At 34.7% G+C, this 21,157-nt stretch overlaps 1 protein-coding gene and 1 pseudogene across 1 annotated transcript; both read right to left on the bottom strand.

Annotated features, from left to right (window-relative positions):
* Positions 1-3,522: 3,522 nt before the first annotated feature.
* On the bottom strand, positions 3,523-5,764 carry LOC120194322 (annotated as a pseudogene).
* A 1,667-nt stretch (positions 5,765-7,431) lies between these two features.
* Positions 7,432-8,340, bottom strand: LOC120194303 (RING-H2 finger protein ATL29-like). Its single transcript, XM_039196643.1, has one exon. The coding sequence runs from the start codon at positions 8,338-8,340 to the stop codon at positions 7,432-7,434; it is 909 nt and encodes a 302-aa protein (XP_039052574.1).
* Between the last annotated feature and the right edge of the window lie 12,817 nt (positions 8,341-21,157).

Here is a 21,157-nt window from a genome sequence, read left to right as displayed (position 1 = left end):
TTTAACTCGGTTGAGTCAGCTCAAACAGAGTCAACTCATTGACTTTGACTGACCGTTGACTTGACCGCTAACTTTGACCAGTATTGACTTTGACTTTCACTAAAAAGTCAAAATTTTTGAAAAAAAAATCATATTTTATGTTTTTTTCAACGTTCCGAGTCTGAATTTGAAGTCCGTTTTATCAAATTCAAACTCAAAAGCCTCCAAATTTATCATCAAACTCGAGCATGCATACATACTTAAGTATTTTATTTAATAATAATTAACTTAATGTTAATGATTGATCTAAGATATTGCTATTTGAAGGTACACGAGACTTTCCCGACCGTTCGACAACTCGACTCAGCTATCCATTCGACTTCGTGAGCCAGTGATTACTCGTTCGAGCACTGCTGTAGAGCATGGCGAGGCAGGTGCTCAGTAGGCTCCCTGACTGACCCTAATTTTTTACGAGGTGTGTTCCCGGTGTGCTATATGATTGTTTTTACATGATTGTTCTACCTATTTTGAATTGTGAATAATTATCTGATTTTAAATTCTGATTTATGATTCTTGTTTTACTGATTATAAATATGTTTTTCTGAGGTGCTCTCTGGTTACTTGTTTTACTAAGAAATGATTATGTCTGAATTTAAAAAATTATTGTCTTTATTGATACTTTATGCGATGCTTTATTGGGATACTTCTGGGATGTTACCTAGAGTCTTTGAGGTGCAGCTCTGATTAAGCTGGTAAATCCTTATGGACCTAATGCGACCCTTGGGTGGACATCTAGGCCCACTAGGCCTAAGATAAGACCTTATGGACCCTAAGGTAATTCCTACGGGTGACTCATATACCCAATGAGTATAGGGTAAGACCTTATGGCCTGAGGGTACTACCCCCAAGTAGGCTCCTATGCTTCGGCTAGGATAAAATCTTATGGCCCAAGGTGTTCCCTTAGGTTGGCTCCTATAACCAATAGGTATAGGGTAAGACCTTACGGATGCAGTTCTGGGGGACTGCATTCCGGTGTACAAGAAGAGGGTAGATATGAATTTTAACATATAAAATCTCATTGATTACCTTATGTTATGTTACTGAATCATTTTCTGAATACTTAAATACAACACTTTATTTGCACTATTTGGACACACTAAGCTCCCTAGCTCACTCCCTAAACAATTTCCCTTTCAAATACTTTTAGATAAGCACCCCTAACTTGTCACTTAGAGGATCGACACATCACCTACATTAATTTTGTTGTAATGTTTCTATCTTTCAAACTACCCTTATTTGGTAACATGTGCTTGCATTATTCGGTGTTTCATGTTTTATGTCGTATTTTGATTTACTACTGATGTACGGGTTATTGGGATACTCAGTATTTGGTTTATTTTTGGCATTCTATATTTTATTATACACTTAATATTTTATGTCTTATATTATTTATTTTAGCTTATTTAATATTACTATGATTTAAGTTATTTTAAGATCGTTAACATAATCCGCTAGATCTAGTCGTAACGTATAGGTTGGATTTAAGGGGTTACAATTTGAGTTTAAAAATATTCCACTCAACCCGAAATCAAATCCGATTTTTGGGTTTAAAATCATCATTTGATATGACCCAACACGCGTATATATTTTTTCATATTATTCGATAAAATAGGAATTTATTTGAAAAAATAGAGATATTGTTTTATTTGTTTAAAAATATAAAAAATAAATAGATAATTATATTATTATCTTAGATCATGTCAAATATCGAAGGGACCTCCCGTTTAGATGAGAACTCCTTTGGATGGGGTTTCATTTATTGGAAAATAGGTATGGTTTTAGGGTTTGTGTGGAGGCACTTGGGAAATTATTGGATGCTAGAGAAGTGGCACTATCTCACCTACAAGAGGCGTGGATCTCCCATTTAATTGCCCCACTTTATGTTAAGTAATAATTTATGTTGCACCTTTCATAATTTATTATTGTATAATATTATATACGGTTGGTAAAAGTCGAAATCTTGTTTCATTAAGTATTTAAATTCAGGTCTCGTTATACAAAAATCTAGAGATAAAGTTTAGATTTTTATTAAGGAGCTAAAATGAATTTATAAATAGTTGAGAGGTTAACGTATAAATTTTTTTTTGAACTAATTTCTAGCTGCATATTTTTTTAAGGGACAACGAGGAAAATTTCTCGTTTTAGAGGCAAGGCCACAACTTACCCCTCTAGCAACATCCATGCATAAATTATGTGCGGGTTATATAGTTAGATCTACTTTAACTTAACTTAGTTGTTGAGTTAATTATACAAATTAATAAATATTATGTTTTAATATTTATTTATTGTGTGATTGAAAATAAAATTTATATATGTTTCTCATGGTTGTTGTTTGACTCGACTTATGTATACATGTTGATATATATTTATGATACGGTGTTTATCTAAAAACTTAAAGTCTTGAATCAATTTAGATAACGAGAAACTCTGAAACGCTAAATAGAATTTGAAATCAGTTGCTATAAACATCGAAATCGAGATCTTGTGTTGTTTCACAACCTTTCCATTTGGAAATGATAAATTACAAATTTTATGGAAACCTTAGGTTAGGTTAAAGAGAGGAGAAGATGGTAACCAAAAGAGAGAGAGAGAGTAGAAGATGAAATTTGAAAGTCAGTTCAATTTTGGGGAAAATGGTGATTTGGGAAAGTAACATTTAAGTTTTATCATATTTTTAACTTTTAAACTTTATTCTCTTTTCAATTTTGATATGAAATTTGTAAGGAAATTATTCATGATTGTAATCACCATTTTATTATTATTAAACTATTAGTATAAATTATTATTATTATTATTATAAAACCAGTGTACTATTTATTTTGGGGTACTTTTTAGGTGTAATTAATGATGGAATCACCAATCCATGAAAATAAACACAAATTGATCTCATCCCTTGATTCGATTTTATCCAAGGGTTATCATCTCTTCAATCCATGTCAAACAAACACAATTCATGTGGGCCATTGATTGAGGGTTAGATCCAAGGGTTAGGAGCTCGCCACGTCACCCATCCAAGTGAAAAGGCACAAATGAATCTAGATTTGATCCAATGGTTAAGATCACATCATCCAAAGGTGGCTTTTTGGCTCCCCTCACCGGCGCGTCACCACCGGCATTAGAGTCTCATCGGCGCATGAGCCATACGCGCCGACCGTTCATTTTCCTCGGTCATTGTCACATTTTTTCCGATCCAAAGCATGTCACCTTCACTGTTCCACTGTCATCGCCTCAACAACAAAATGAAAAGTAAAATTAGAACAAGTCTAACCAAACCCTAAAAAATACGGGGCATTAAAGAACGCAAATCGTCACCAACAGTGATGGCCAGAAGGCAGTAGATTAGGCTTTATTTTTTTTTATTACATCTCTGTAAATTCGGGTATAAAACCTCGAAAACCAGCATATAACGGGGATTTTTCTCCTCATTTTTGAAAAGTAATACCAAACAAGCATTTTTTTTTAATTTTTTTCTATTCATTAAAGTTAACCAAACAAGAACAAAAACGAAAAGAAGAAAGAACGAGGAATATATCTCTCGGTCGGATCTCTCACCGGCGATTGGAGCCCCCATTGCCCAATCCGAACGGTGAGAAGGTGTAAGGTATCCTCATAAGTAACATATTGAAAAACCAGCTCGATTCGATCAGAGATTCGAAAGTCGAAAGGTCGCCAGCCATTTACATGGAGTTGGGAGCCACTCACCGCAAAATCATGGCTAGTTTCGGGTTCCTGGCGTCGAGGAAAGCCTCCGTGGAAATTTCTGACTTCGACAGCCGTTGGAGTACGGCGACAGACGACGTTCGACGCGGTGGGAGGTGGTGGCGTAGCCACCGATTTTCGGAGAAGTTTAGAGAGAAGAGAGAGTTTCTCTATCTAAGAAAAGGAGGAAAAAGTGAAGAAGAAAAATGAAAAAAAAACGAAAAAGGGATTTATATAATCCTAGCAGACAACGTCGTTTTAGGCTTTCATATGCGCGTGTTGGACCCAAAGGGTCTAATCCCTTCTGCAATCCTCTCCATTTCCTTCATTTACAATTTGGTCACTTATTTTATGGTTAATTTCTTATTTATTTAGAATATTTTGTCCTTGTTTCATAATTTGTTGTTTTTATTTTCTAATACTTATTTTATGATTAATTTCTTATTTATTTAGAATATTTGATTTTATGGTTTGTTTCATATTTTTTGTTTATTTTCTGCAATCCTCTAATTTTTGGTAGTCGTGGACTATTTGTATATTTTACCCTAATCTTTATGGGATCATTTTGTTAGAAACTATTAACATGCAAGTGTGTGACCTCACCATCCATCCCATTATTAATTAAATACCATGAAAAGTCATGCCTAAGAAAAACTCAAAATTCAGAACACACTACTTTTCATTGACTCAAAGTATAAAAAAACTCATCTACTAAAAAAATGAACAAGCTCTAAACAGTAAACAACCTTCTCAACAGGAACCCTAAAAAAGAGGGAGATGATGGTATTTTGGTGATTTGACCATAAATCAAAAGGGTATTTTGGGTTGCACAAAGTTGATATCAACATAATTGTGAACGGCCTCTGCTATGTCATCCACTTAACTCAGTTGGCATCCTTCTTCAACCTTCATTCAATATGCTTCAAATCTTAGCCCAAAACACTATGATGTTGATTATATACTCTATCTGATGACATTATAATTGTAGAGAGACCAAAACCATAATTTTGACCAATATACAGTTCATCAACGTTTGCTAAAATCATGTACAATAATGATGTTTTACCTTGGCACTGATAGTGTAGAGAACTAATGTATCCATGGATGTAACGGTAAGGTGAAGGATGGAAAGGTAAAGTGAGTGAAAACCAGCAACAAGTTTGGAAAGCTGCTTGGGAGCTTTCCGTGATAAAATTCGAAGATTAGCATGAGTTTGGATCAATGTCACCTCGAAATCGGCCATCGATGCCTTGGTCTTCGATGTGTATTTGTTCGGATTCTGAGACCAGGTGTACCTAGGGCAATGAAGAATTGTGAAAACAACGACTACAATATTCCAGAATTGTTGTCGCTGTTGGTTTCTAGTTCATTGTCAACAGTATGCAGCTGCTGCAACACTCGAACCTTTCGTGGCTTCGTGCTTCGAGGGTTTGCAGGAGATACTCAAGTTCCTTGACAAACTATGGCTCCACCTACTGTGGATGCTTGATCACCCTACACCATGTAAAAAAATAATTCAATATTGTGTGTATTGGATGAAATCGGTGAAATTAAGTACTACTCCCTAATTAAAGTAACCATTAGTTTTTTTACCAAGACATTTCATTCAAATCATTATTTACCATAAGATAAAGTACCCTTTGGATATAGGAGTGAGGCATTAGGGAACGTAATACACCGAGATGCTCATTCATTTGCTTCCGCCTGTTTCTCTCGACAGCAATGTGAGTCGTCCTTTTTGTCAGGGCCTCCTCTTTGTTCTGGCGAACCCTCGGCTTTCTCCTCCTCTTTTTCCTCCCTTGAACCGCCTGCAGCTTCGACACTTCCGCGCCATACGAAGCCGTTTTGGATTCAACACCGGCAAGCAACTCTAAGCACCACCACTACTAGTACCAGCTTGTTCCAAGGAGCTGAAACTATTTGTCACCAAAGAATCATGGTCATGGCTGCTACATTGGATTGCAAATATAGTACCATAGATGATAACGTTCAACAGCTCGTTCGACGATTGTGTTTCGAGTGTCATCTCCTCTACAATCTACACAATCCACAAACGCTCCAACAAATGCTGGGAACTTGAAATGCTAGTTTCATTTTAAAGTCCAAAGTGATTTACTAGCATAAACCCCACTACTTAAATGGATTAGGTATAATGATAAAATTAGCTCTTAACATTTGCACAAATGGTCACTTTACTCTATATTCTTTCTTCTAGAGAATTTTAGCCATCAATGTTTCAATTTTTTGTCAAAATAACCCCTTGTTGGATGGTAATTGTTAGTTGACTAACAGTTAACACCTATTATTGACGTGATATTTTTACATGTGTTTAGTTGATGATATGATATGTGTCACGTCAGCCAAAATGATGGCATGACATATTTTACGTCACCTAGAATGATGGTGTGACATGTGCCACATCACCAAAGTGATGATTTGGTATGTGTCATGTCACACAAAATTATGACGTGATATATATCACGTCATCAATTAAACACGTAAAAATATCACGTCAATAATAATATATGTTGACGATTAATCAACTAACGATTTCCATCCGACATGAGTCGTTTTGACCAAAATTAAAATGTTGGAAGCTAAAATGCTCAAAAAAAAAGAACTAGACAAATTGAAAATTTGTGCAAATGTTGGGGGCTAATTTATTATTATGTCAATATATTAATCTCTCAATGTTTGTAAAATAGAGGGACGGGATTCATAATTAGACCGAAAATATGATGCATGCACGGGAGAGGAGGCAGAGTTCTCTTTTGGTGCCAGCAAGAAGATGAAGGAAAAAGAAAGAAGCTCTTCATATGCATACAAATAACACAACGAGCTGCGGGTTAAAGCGACCCTTCTCGTTCAAATCTTATATTTGTATTATTTTTTCAGTGAAAATAGTGACTGGCTGGCTCACGGTACCTTAGATTCTCCTAACCCTACTGTTTTCTTTTTTACAAACAAAGCTTGACATGTGTTTGGCAACCCATTCTGTGCAACGATTTACAATTTGCTAATGAATCATTTGGCTTGCCAATGATCATCATTAGATGCAAATGAAGGAATTAAGCCATTAGAGTTTCTTTAGCACTTTAATTATGCAAACAAGTGCTATGTAATTAGCAATATAAGAGGGACAACCTCGAGAGACAAGAAACACAGAGAAGGGAGCTGTCGCCTGATCTGGTGAAGAAGACCCGATGGTGATTTGTTAGCCACATTGCAGGCTAATCCATGCTATTAGAGATGGACAACTCGTAGGTCTGGTCTATTATTTATTTAAAAATTTTATGTTTGAGTTGAGTTGAATTCTCTAAAGGATGTGATTAGGTCGGATTCATGTTCAAGACGGAAAAAATAAGATCCGAGTTGATATATTATTATAATTCTCTCTTTATATTCGAGATAGATAAGTGCAATAATACTCATTTATATATATATTTTTAATTAGGTCCTTATTTTAACTAATAAAAATAATATTTAGGTCACTAAAAGATCAAGTCCGCTCTCATGTCGGCTGAGATCCACTTAAATCCAAATCGAATCGGAAGCCAGTGGATGAGTTTCATTTCCATTGTTCTTCATTTTCCGGTTATCTACCTTCAGTGAATCTTTGAACAAGTCCTCAACATGAGAATTGAGAAGAAGAAAAAAAGAGAAGCTTTTCAATGTGAAGAAAAGAGCCTAAACTTATACTTTATCTATGTCTTCTCCAAGTGTCTCCGATGCTTCACCTGAAGCTGCATCTGTGTAGTTCAAGGGGCTCGTAAAATCTCTAAAAGATATACAACTTACTGCTGATTTGTGTCCTGTTACAATTCTTATTTTGACATGGTCAAGCAATCTCAGTCTATATTTGCTATCATCATCTTCTTCTTCTCTAACCCTAGCTATGGAGTGCCCCATCGAGTTCGACCTGAAAAGCCCTTTTGGATGATCTTTTTCCTTTGTATTCGAAGAGCTGCTTTGTGCTTCGGCTTCATAGGATTCCGCCTTGCTATCCTCTTTAATGTCGATACAAACGGCGTTACGTAGTATTAGGGGGCTTCGGTATTGACTATTCGCTCCGATTTCATGCATGGAATTGCTATGGAGCAGCACCAGAGATTTCTCAAACGATTTCCTCGGCACGTCGAGCTCCCGGCGACAGACCGGGCACGTCTTATTCGATTCGAGCCAAAGATCGACGCATTCTCTGTGGAAAACGTGACAACAAATCGTCAAAAGCCGGAGAAGATCATCGTCCTCGAACTCTCCCAAGCAAATAGCACACTCGAGGCCGTATTTTTCTCGACGGAACTCCTTGACGTTGGAGTAATAGAACGTCGGGAAAGATTGGACTAGCTCGGGATCAAGGCCATTGCTTTTATTCACATCCTCGGTCGAGACAACGACAGCATCCGCGGCATCGGGAGGGATAACCTCGACCGTAGGCCTATTAGATGCAAGATTCTCAAGGATACACTTACAAAAATGAATTGCGAAGAAACCAAAAAAGAAAGAAAGGAGAAAGATTACTGTTATAATCACAGGTACTGGGGGGTTGTACGCTGATGATGATGATGATGATGAGGGTTGATGGGCAAAATATGTCGACATTGAATAAAATTTTTAGTGCGAGCACGGATACGAATATAAACACGAACATGAATATTAACATGAACATCAACGAGTGATTAAAGTGAAAGGTAAGCTTTATATGTAGTTTATTTGGGTATTGAACGAGTCCTTATGAGAAGGATTTGGATCTATTTTGCCCTTAATTTCCTCTGCTGACTATGACATGAGCGGAACTAGAAATGTGGGGAGTCTTGGCTATGGACTGTCTGGTTAATATTATTATGTGAAATTTGTGGCACTTGCATCATTCTAGTCTTTTTGGACAAATAATTTATCAACAATCTTTTGTGTCATAAACCGCTGCTTTTTAATATCTTTAGAGTCCCAGTCTTAACGTTTACAATAGCTTTTACTAAAATGGTAACAATACAATTCTTCACAATATTCCTCTTTAAAGAACTAAATACTCGACCCCTTAAACGATCTCAACGGTAAAAGAGAGTGGTGTATTTCTTTAAGGTTTCAAGTTCGAGTAACTATATCTGCAAGGTGTATATACGTTTATTGTCAAATGATTAAAAAAATTCTGAACAAATATTATCTTATAGTCATCTCGAAATAATGGAATCGAACATCTATAATTACACTCAATTCAATAAGTTACATAAATTGCAGTATTTGATCAAACATGATATATCTACGTTATTACATTCAAATTCAATTACCATGTATGTACCAAACAAGCTCTAAAAAGAAAAATAATGAAAAAAGTTAGAAAAAAAATAAACGAATTTTTTAAAAATAAATAAATAAATATGTACATGTATATATAAATATTATCTTCAATCACTTAATTAGTTTATGTCAAAAAAATTATATTTAAGTAATTAGAAAAATTAATATCTAATAATTATGAAATTTATGTTATCAGAACTCACATTAATTAGACATTGATTTTTTTCAAATATTTAAAATTAAACCTTTTAACATAGATTTCATAAATTATTGAAGACAAAACTTACACATACATTTCATTACAACTGTTTAATTTGTAATAAACACAATAAAATATGACGTGTCTTTGAAAAAACACAATTGATGTGATATACCCTAGTTTATGAGATTATTTTTTTATAAATAATTAAAAATGTTATATATACATAATAAAACTTAAATTTAAATTATTTAATTTGAAAAGTTTAAACTATTTGAGATCTATTAATTGACTTAGTGGCCAATGATACTCATATTGTCCCATTTTGTAGGAGTTTGAATTCTAGTATTTGCTTTGAAAAATTGTAATACCTCTCTACTTAATTAAAAAAAAGCTAAATTATTTATATAACAAGAATACAATTATTTATAATTTAATTATCATATTTTAAATATAGGGTAACGTATACAAATTGTCCATCAATTATAAGATAATATTTTATTGAGTCTTTCAAATATTAAAAATTATAAAATGATCCCTTAACTATAGGGAGATGCTTTGTTGAGTCCCTCGATTATTAAAAATTACAAAATGATCATCCGATTATTCATCATGTTTCAAGCTCGTCCTTTTTCATTAAAAAAAATTAATGGTCGTATGAGCTGAATATTAATATATTGATTAAGATATGATAATCGTTTGAGATTATGAGATGATGTTTTATAATATCTCAGTCATACTGAAATTATCGTTAATTTTTTAACATAAAATAATTAATTAATTTATAATTTTTAATAATCAATAAATTTAGCAAAACAATATCATAATACGTCAAATTTTAAATTATGTTTAAGGTTGAAATCAATAAATGTATAAATAATTTGATTGATGTTCATCCTAATCAAAACCTAGAAATAGTAAAACAATTCTGTCGTAACCGGTTTTCGTCCGGGCACGAAATATTAAATTTGGCAGGGAAATTGATGTGAATAAATAATTTTGAAAATAATTTGTGAGTCGCCATCGGCCTTTTGGGTCAGGTAGGTCGAATACCTAAAAATTATTTTTTTTTTAAAAAGAGTTTTAAAGAAAACACTAATAAAAAAAATGAACTGATCTGCATTTTATAACCAAAAATTCGTTCTTTTTAATAAAAAGGGATTCGTGGTCGGTTACGTTTAGGGAAGGATTAGCACCCCTACAACGCCCAAAATTGGTACTTTTTAATTATAAATTGTCTCTATTATTAAAATTTAAAAATTCAAAAATATATTTAATTTATAATCCTATTATTTTCAAAATCATATTTAAAAAATATCCGAAAAGAACTTCTAGGTGCCTTAAGACAGTTCTTTTCTTTGATATTGATAAATATTTAAATAATATTATTTAATTTTTAATTTTAAAATATCAGAATAGGACATCCAGTTGTATTAAGACTGTCCTTTTCTTCGATATTAAAAAAAAACTATTCATTATATGTATATTTATGAATATAAAAATATTTAACAAATATAAAAATATCACTAAAACAATATATTTTAAGCATTAAAATGAAAACATATAAAATAAATAAAAATAAAACTAAATCTAATTCCTAATTAATAATTAATTGAAAATATAGGGTTTAAATATTTTATTTTCTAATTTAATAATTTAGTGATCAAAATGAAATTATTTAAAATTTAAATTTTATAATATAATAAATTAAAAATATGAACTAGGGATTAAAAAATTATTTATTAAAATTAAGGGATTGAATCTGTCATTTATCCTAAATATATTATTTTAATAAAAAGGACTAAAATGAATAAAATTAAAATTCAAAGACTAAATTAAAATTATTATAAATTCAGTTTAGTGACCAAAATGTAAAATTTACAAATACGAAGGACTGCGGAAGGGATTTAACTTTTCCATAATTACGCGCATAGTCCTTCCCGAAACGACGTCGTTCGGGAAGGACTATAAATGGTCCAAACCGGCTGGCCCGAAGGGCCAACCATTTCATTTCATCATTTCTGTTCTCTCTCTAACTGAGAGAGAACAAATTTCTCTCTGCCTTCTCTCTAGCTTCCCTCATCGGAGGGAAGCCGGTCACCGGACGGCAACCGTCTGCCGCCGTGACCATCACCGCCGGCCACCGCATCCGGTGGCCGGAAAAATTTTTTTTTACACTAATATATAGATCGGACCGTCCTAAGGACGGTTCCGGTGTTATTTCTTCCTAAAAGGCTCCCAATCGGAGCAAATCTACAAAAGTACCTTCGTTGTTTCGAAGGTTCCGGTGAGATATGGTAGTCGGAGCTTCCTCGGTAAGTCTCTTCTTCCTTTTTCTTTTTTCTTTTTTTCTCTTCCGGTTCTTTGCTGCTGAGATCGTTGGTATTAGTTTGTTTGTTTTTCTTTTCTCTGTTTTTTTTTTCTCTCCGGTTCTGTCTCTTCTTTCTGTATCTGTGTCTTTTCTTCGCAGGTGGGGTGGTGGCTTTTATAGCCACCACCGTTGTAGCCATCGGACCGGTCCGAAGAAGGGCTCTCGGTGAGTCACCGGACTACCAGTGGTGACTCACCGAGTAGCCATGGCATGGACGGCTGGTATTCTGTCTTCTGGAGCCTTTATTCGGGACGTGGCAGCGGCGGAGGCGGCGAGAAGACTGTCGGCAGCCGCGTGGAAGCTGGGGCGGCGCCGCGTGGCCCTAGGGTATCAAACCCTAGGGTTCCTCTCTGGAGCCATGTGGACCGTTGGATCGTGCCAGATCCAACGGCTGTGATGAGGCGGCTGAGGATGATTAGGGTTAGGAAACCCTAACTGGAAACCCAAATATTTAGGGTTTCTGGTTGGATTTGGACCGGTTTTAGTTGGTTTGTAACTGGGCCGGTTTAATTGTAATTGGTTTGTAATTTATATGGATTTAATATATTTAATAATAATAGTAAAAATAATAATAATAATAATAAATAATAATAATAATAATAATAATAATATTAATAATAATAATAATAATAATAATATTAATAATAATAATAATAATATGGATAAAAAATAGTATCTTCAGCTGCCCCTCTTTGCCCATTCTTATATTAATAAGAATAGGGCAAAGATGAAAAGATAATAAAATTTTTTATCCATTTGACTTTACTTTGATCATAATGGAGATATTGAGTAAATTCTTCTCTCTCTCCAAATAAGTTCTTCTTATTATGAACTTTCTGCTGGGGATGATGATGACCTCCTTTCTGTGATAGAGTCATTCAAAAGGTTGAATAAGCTCTTGATGAGTTCTTCTCATTATGAACTTTCTCTTCTTTCTTCAGATAATATCAAACAAAGGTTGAACAAGCTCTTCTCATTATGAACTTCTTCTTCCTTCTTCAGATAAGTTCTTCTCATTTATGAACTTTCTCTGGCAATGTTGATCCATCAAATGATGAATTTAAACAAAAAGTTGAACAAGTTCTTCTCATTATGAACTTCTTCTTCCTTCTTCAAATGAGTTCTTCTCATTATGAACTTTCTCTGGTAATGTTGATCCATCAAATGATGAATTTAAACAAAAAGTTGAACAAGTTCTTCTCATTATGAACCTCTTCTTCCTTCTTCAGATGAGTTCTTCTCATTACGAACCTTCTCTGGTAATGTTGATCCATCAAATGATGAATTTAAACAAAAAGTTGAACAAGTTCTTCTCATTATGAACTTCTTCTTCCTTCTTCAGATAAGTTCTTCTCATTATGAACTTTCTCTGGTAATGTTGATCCATCAAATGATGAATTTAAACAAAAAGTTGAACAAGTTCTTCTCATTATGAACTTCTTCTTCCTTCTTCAGACGAGTTCTTCTCATTATGAACTTATCTGGTAATGAATGATCCATCAAGTGGATTTGAAATCTTTGCTAAAATCTTTGAAATTCCTGTTAAAAATTCAACATAGATGAAAATGAATGAAAATGCATCTATTTTTGCAAATGCCTAAATATGATGTATGAATGTTGAGTTATTTGATTTCAGATTGGTGAATTGAGTATTTCTTCAATTATAAAAACCCAATATATCTGTCTTCTTCGAATCAAAGAATCTATCATCTTTGACAAATGTAGATGTAGATATAATGTCACAGAACCTCTCGAGAATAAAACTCAATAGTATAGGCTCTTGAAAAGCTTGTATTCAGGCAACATGTTGATTCTGATAACAATTCATCTGATTATGAAGTGACCTTCCAAGATGATTTCACAGATATCGATAGTTCTTCTAATACCGAGAAATCTTGACTTCTGATTCTGATGAAGAGAATAAACTGTTATACTTGACAAAAAATGTGATTCTCAGAGGCTGAAACTTCAAATAGCTTTCTTCCGGTAAAAGATGGGAAGTCATTACGTGATGATCCCAGTTACAAGCAAAGGCTAAACTTGTGCTATGATTTTTGGGAAAGGAATAAGCAAAAGAAGCTTGAAAAGAAACTTCTTAATGAAGACGATCATGCAGTTCATCTTTTAATTCTAATGATTGGTTCTGTAGTTCTTACCAAACCAGATCAGATAACTCAAAGAACACTTCCAGAAGATGCTATTAACAAATTCATCTTCTAAATTCAATGATTGGTTCTGCCAAACCAGATCAGATAACTCAAAGAACACTTCCAGAAGATGCTATTCTGTCTAATCAGATCAGATAACTCAAAGAACACTTCCAGAAGATGCTATTGGCAAATTCATCTTCTAAATTCACTGATTGGTTCTGTTAAACCAGATCAGATAACTCAAAGAACACTTCCAGAAGATGCTATTCTGTCTAATCAGATCAGATAACTCAAAGAACACTTCCAGAAGATGCTATTAGCAAATTCATCTTCTAAATTCACTGATTGGTTTTGTTAAACCAGATCAGATAACTCAAAGAACACTTCCAGAAGATGCTATTCTGTCTAATCAGATCAGATAACTCAAAGAACACTTCCAGAAGATGCTATTGGCAAATTCATCTTCTAAATTCACTGATTGGTTTTGTTAAACCAGATCAGATAACTCAAAGAACACTTCCAGAAGATGTTATTCTGTCTAATCAGATCAGATAACTCAAAGAACACTTCCAGAAGATGCTATTGGTAAATTCATCTTTCATTTAATGTTTGGACTGGGATATCACAGTACTTATTCGATATAAAGCCAGAATTTGTAGATTCGAAGCATTTCCATGCTGCTACACTAAAAAAGGTTATATTCATAATCTGCCAACAGAGTTTCTCTTATCATGCTTCATTCATGTGCTGATGCTTTTTCATTGACAAAGAATGATGGCTTTCATGGGATCCAAGAACAAAGTTGAACTGTTTATAAACATGTACAGGAAGTGCCAAATTGACAGAAAGGATCTGTAAGGCTTTTGAAGCTTATGACAATGAGCCACCTTCGAGTGTCCAGAAGTATGTTCTTGATGAGTGCTGAAAATGGAATCTAGTATGGGTTGGAAAGAATAAAGTTACTCCACTTGAACCTGATGAGGTGGAAATGCTTCTAGGTTTCCTTAAAAATCATATACAAGGATCTGTATAGAAACATGTTTCCTAGTGATATCAATGTCTTGTTTCTTTTTGCTGGAATCAGTAATGCAAAGATCATCTTCTACTGTTTTGAAAACAGATGTGCAAGAACTGAATGGTGATCGGTTGGAGCAATTGATGAGTAGATTTGGCGGATTCGACCTTGTTGTCGGTAGCACCACTTGTAACAATCTTGATGTTCATGGCTTTAAGCTAGTGATGATTTGCCTACTTTGTATTCCATGTATTTAAAAGTATTAACATAAAGTGATATTCAAAAATCTTTAAATTATCTCAAAATTATGTTAATTCAATAGAAAAGAATAAATTGAATTTCAAAAATAAATTGAATCTCAAATAAATTGAACTTGAAATAGATAGAATTGTATTCAAAGTTCTGGCAAACATAATAATGATAAAAATTCAAATGTCTCAACAAATTATAAGCATAAGTATTTCTAAATTAATCACATTTGACACAATTTAGAGTAATGATGTAAGCTTTTGTCTGAAAGATCTCAAATGTTGTCAAAATGCTTGTAGATGTGAAGTTTCTTCCAAACTACCAAAATCTTAAGAGAATTCAATTGCCGGATGCCTAATATCAACCTGCCTTTGAGCCGCCTTTTCAGGTTTTCAACTCAAATCCTTCCTTTGGTTACAAGATGCCCTTTGCGGGTTTTCACCTTGACCCTCTTTTTTCTTCTTCTTTTTTTTTTTTTTCTTCAAGCATAATATTTCTTGACAGAATCCGAGTTTATTGGATTTTTCAGAATTTTTCCATCCATTTCTGCCAAGATCAACGCTCCTCCGGAAAAGGCCTTTTTCACAACGTATGGCCCTTCCCAATTAGGCATCCATTTCCCACGGAAATCCTTATGTATAGGCAAGATCTTTTTTAGTACTAGATCACCCTCTTGGAATTCTCTTGGATGTACTTTTTTATCATGAGACTTCATCATCCGTTTCTGATACATCTGTCCATGGCAAATAGCTTTCAATCTTTTCTCCTCAATAAGGTTCAATTGATCAACTCTAGCTTGGATCCATTCAGATTCATCCAATTTTATTTCTCTCAATATTCGGAGCGATGGAATCTCAACTTCAATTGGTAAGACTGCTTCCATTCCGTAGACTAGAGAAAATGGCGTTGCCCCAGTAGATGTTCGAACAGTAGTTCGGTATGCATATAGAGCAAAAGATAACTTCTCGTGCCAATCTTTGTAAGTTTCAGTGGTCTTTGTAATGATTCTCTTGATGTTCTTATTTGCTGCTTCAACTGCCCCATTCATCTTTGGACGATATGCCACTGAATTTGCATGTTTGATCTTAAACTGTGCACAAAGTTCGGTCATCATTTTGTTGTTCAGGTTCAGAGCATTATCTGTAATGATCCTTTCTGGTAGGCCATACCGGCAAACTATCTCCTTCTCTATGAATTTGCAGACTGTGGACCTCTTAATATTGGTATATGAAGCAGCTTCAACCCATTTGGTAAAATAATCAATTGCCACAAGGATGAAGCAATGTCCATTCGATGCTTTTGGTGTGATTGCTCCAATGACATCTATTCCCCACATAGAAAATGGCCAGGGTGCTGTCATTACATGTAAAGGAGATGGGGGTACATGAATCTTGTCTGCATATATCTGGCATTTATGACATTTCCTTGCATAATCAATGCAGTCTGTGTACATAGTAGCCCAATAGTATCCATATCTCATTATTTTTCTGGCCATGGAAAGACCATTTGCATGCGTTCCACATATTCCACTGTGTACTTCTTCAATGACGTTTCGAGCTTCGCTGGTATTTAAACATCTCAATAGCATTTGATCACTGCTTCTTCTATACATAATCTCTCCATCAAGAAAATATCCAGCAGCCATTCTTCTCAAAGTTCTTTTATCAATTTCTGATGCATTTGGTGGATAACTTTGATTTTTGATATATTGCAGAATATCATGATACCATGGTTTACCATCTACCTCTTCTTCCACACTATAACAATGTGCAGGAATTTCATATACTTGCATTTTGATTGGCATCATATCAACCTTCTGAGTGGCCTGAAACATAGCAGCTAATGTAGCCAAAGCATCTGCCATTTGATTTTCTTCTCGAGGGAGATAATTGAATGTAACTTTCTCAAATTCTTTCACTAATTCGAGGGTAAAATTTCGGTATTCCAACAATTTAGGATCTTTTATTTCCCATTCTCCTCGCAATTGATACACCACTAACGATGAATCTCCATATATCTTGAGAAATTTGATTTTTCTTTCTATAGCTGCTTTCAATCCCATGACACAAGCTTCATATTCTGCCATGTTATTGGTGCAAAAGAACTCCAGTCTACTTGTAAAGGGATAATAAATATTTTCTGGAGAAATTAACACTGCCCCGATTCCTCGTCCCAAAGAATTAGATGCTCCATCAAAATAAAGCTTCCAAGTTGCAAATTCATCATTTGTTCTGACTTCTTCATTCATGGATATGCACAACAGATCTTCATCGGGAAAATTAAAGTTCAAAGGCTGATAATCATTTGATACACGACTGGCCAGAAAATCAGCTATTATACTTCCTTTTATTGCTTTTTGGTTGACATATATAATGTCAAACTCAGATAATAACATCTGCCATCTATGCATTCTGCCTGTCAAAGCTGGTGATTCCATTAAGAACTTTAAAGGATCAAGTTTGGATATCAACCAAGTAGTATGGTATAACATATATTGTCTGAGTCTTCGAGTAGCCCATACCAAGGCACAACATAATTTTTGTATTGGTGGGTATCGAATTTCACAATCAGTAAATTTCTTGCTCAGATAATAAATAGCTTTTTCTTTCCTTCTTGATTCATCATGCTGTCCTAATACACATCCCATCGAATTTTCGAAAACCGTCAAATAGAGAATTAATGGTCTATCAGGCATTGGTGATACTAAAATTGGGGCATTGGATAAATATTTCTTAATAATATCCAAAGTTTCTTGACATTCTTCATTCCAGACTTCAGGGTTGTTCTTTCGAAGTAATTTGAACACTGGATCACATTTGTCAGTTAATTGAGAAATGAACCGAGATATATAATTTAATCTTCCCAAAAATCCTCGAACTTCTTTTTTTGTATTGGGTGGTGGAAGATCTTGAATTGCTTTAACTTTATCTGGATCAATCTCGATTCCTTTTTTGCTGACCACAAATCCCAAAAGTTTCCCAGAAGTTACTCCAAAAGTGCATTTTGCGGGGTTGAGCTTTAATTGATACTTCCTCAACCTCTGGAAAAGCTTTCTCAGATTTTGAATATGTTCTTCTTCAGTTCTGGATTTGGCAATCATGTCATCTACATATACTTCAATCATTTTGTGCATCATGTCATGAAACAAAGTTACCATGGCTCTTTGATATGTTGCCCCTGCATTTTTCAATCCAAATGGCATCACTTTATAACAGAATGTGCCCCACATGGTTATAAATGTTGTTTTCTCCATGTCTTCAGGATTCATTTTTATCTGATTATATCCTGAAAAGCCATCCATAAATGAAAACCATGCGTGCCCTGCAGTATTGTCCACCAATGTGTCTATGTGGGGTAAGGGAAAGCTATCTTTCGGACTAGCTTTGTTGAGATCTCTGTAATCCACGCACATTCGAACTTTTCCATTTTTCTTTGGTACGGGAACAATGTTGGCTACCCATTCTGGGTATTTAGCTGCCTGTAGAAAACCTGCATTGATCTGTTTCATCACTTCTTCTTTGATTTGCAACAACATTTCTGGCCTCATTCTTCTGAGCTTTTGTTGGACTGGTTTATATTCTGGATTGATTGGAAGCTTATGTATCACTATATCTGTGCTCAAACCAGGCATATCTTGATAAGACCATGCAAAGATATCTTTGAACTCTTGAAGGAGATTTATCAATTCTTGTTTTATCTGGACTGTCAGAGTGGTACCAATTTTCACCTCTTTTCTGTCTTCATCTGTTCCCAAATTCACAGTCTCAACCTCTTCTTTGTGTGGTAGAATTTGTTTGTCCTCTTTTTCTACCAATCTTAATAGTTCAGTAGGAATATCACATTCCAGTTCATCTTCACAACCATTGATTTCTTCCAGACATATAGGCTGCTCTAAATTTATCACTGGATTAAATCTAGGAATAAACATGCTATTAACACGGTGACACCTGCAAATTTAAGTCGGAACATTTCCGAAAGAATATAGTAAATTTATGAAAATAAATAAATGTAAAAATGTAAGAAAATGTAAAGAATGATTGCCATAATGAAATTTTAAAGAAAATTTCTTATATTTAACATAATTTCCTTTACAAAATAACAAAAAGTTTTCCATATTTTTGAGCTAAACATAAAGATTAGTTCTGAATATTACTCTGCGTTAATATTAAAAACTATAGGAAGATCTTCAGCGGTCCAGTTGGTGAGTGTTTCTCCAGGAAGACATGGTCGAATCCTATCCAAGTACTTGCCAGTCTTGTTGTCATTCATGATCATGTTGATAAATAATCCATTCATAGCTTCTTCAACTATGTCTTGATCTTTCGTCAACTTCTCTTCTTTAAAGGATTCAACAAGCTGCTGTTCCACATTAATTGTTCCCCCTGATCTGAATATGGTTTTCAACTGTGGGAAAGACATGTGTTTCCAAAGGATTTCTCCTCCTTTCAATTTTGCCTTTCTGTCTTCACATCTTCTTTTCATCTCTTTGTTCTTCTGCTGAAGATTGGGCTTAAATCCCAGCCCAAAACGGTCTTTTTTCATCTTTATACTGATAGGAACTGAAATCCCTTGAAGATTCTTTCCTAGACCTCTCCCAGCTTTAACTCCGATGCCTAAAGTTTGTTGTACCGTCATCTTGGTGCAATCAGACAATCTGGGATATGGAATTTTGCTTCCTTCTGCAATATAGGTTGCATTTACAAATTCAAGAGCTCGAAAAGAGCATTCAAGAGCCTCATCATTGGTGTCGATATATGGAACATCGCTTGTTACAGACGCAATGATTTCTTCTTCAGCACTGACGCATATTAGTTGTCCATCAACAACAAATTTCAATTTCTGATGTAATGAAGAAGGAACGGCTCCTGCTGAATGAATCCATGGCCTCCCTAATAGACAATTATATGTGGGGTGGATGTCCATCACCACAAAGTCAATATTGTACACGACTGGGCCGATTAACAACGGTATTTCCATTTTCCCAAGCACTTCTTTTTGAGTACCATCAAATGCTCGTACCACATTCTGATAACTCTTCATGTGTGATTGATCCAAAGGCATTCTTTGAAGTGTAACTAGAGGCATCAAATTGAGAGCAGACCCATTGTCAATCAATACTCCTGGCAACACATGACCATGACAATGTGTCGTGATGTTCAAAGCTTTTACTGACCCCATTCCGCCTTCCGGTATTTCATCATCTGTGAACGTTATGTAATTGTCAGCAGCTATATGTCCCACAATTCTGTCAAGTTTATTGAGGGATATATCTTCGGGGATAAATGTCTGATTGAGGATTTTCATCAAAGCATTCCTATGCGCTTCTGAATTCATCAAAAGATCAAGAATAGAAATTCTCGCCTATTGTTTGTGTAGTTGTTCAACCACACTATACTCACTATGTTTCAAGAATTTCAAAAATTCTTGAGCTTGCTTTTCTGTCACAGGTTCATTGAATGCTGGAAGGGATTCATCTTCAAATACCTTCTGAGGTATTGCCACAGCTTTTCCTTTTGCTTTCACTTGTTCTGAAGCATTGGATGTTTCGGGAGAGTAACATCTCCCACTTCTTGTAAAGAAACCGACCTCGCTTACTGCTTCAGACGTCAATGTAGTACTCAAACTCTGTATTTTTTCTTCTGTTTTTTCTAAAGAAACAGGTCCTCCTACCATTGAAACATTGGTAGTATAATTCCAAGGTACCCTGCGGGTATCTTGTATGGAAATGGTAGAGGAGTGGTAATAACTACTTTTGGCTTTATTGGTGCAGGAATCACCGTGGATGATTTCACATTAATGACCACAGGATCATTTATTCTTTGACTTAGTTTAGAATCCTCTGATGAACAAACATCATCTTCTTTTTTTCCTGGTGTTTCTTCAAAGAATTCTATTTCTCTATTGTTCATCAATTTCTGCACCAAATCCTTAAACTCAGGACATAGTTGAATTTTATGCCCTTTCTCCTGATGATATTCACAATAATTCTTGCCTTCATCTTGCTTTGGCCTGAATTGTTGTGGAATTATACCGGCTAAAGAGAATTGTTGGAATACCCAAACAAACGGAGATTTAATTTCAGAAATGTCAGTCTTTGCTTTCTTTCTGTTCTCTTCCTGAATTGCATTCACGTTTTT

Source organism: Hibiscus syriacus, unplaced genomic scaffold, assembly GCF_006381635.1.
Source record: "Hibiscus syriacus cultivar Baekdansim isolate YM2019G1 unplaced genomic scaffold, ASM638163v2 tig00004457_pilon, whole genome shotgun sequence".
In the NCBI taxonomy this organism is placed as follows: Eukaryota; Viridiplantae; Streptophyta; class Magnoliopsida; order Malvales; family Malvaceae; genus Hibiscus; species Hibiscus syriacus.
This window is presented reverse-complemented; position numbering and strand designations above follow the sequence as displayed.

Coding starts and splice junctions, on each gene's coding strand:
- LOC120194303 (XM_039196643.1), bottom strand. CDS start 8,340: ATGTCGACATATTTTGCCCATCAACCCTCATCATCATCATCATCATCA.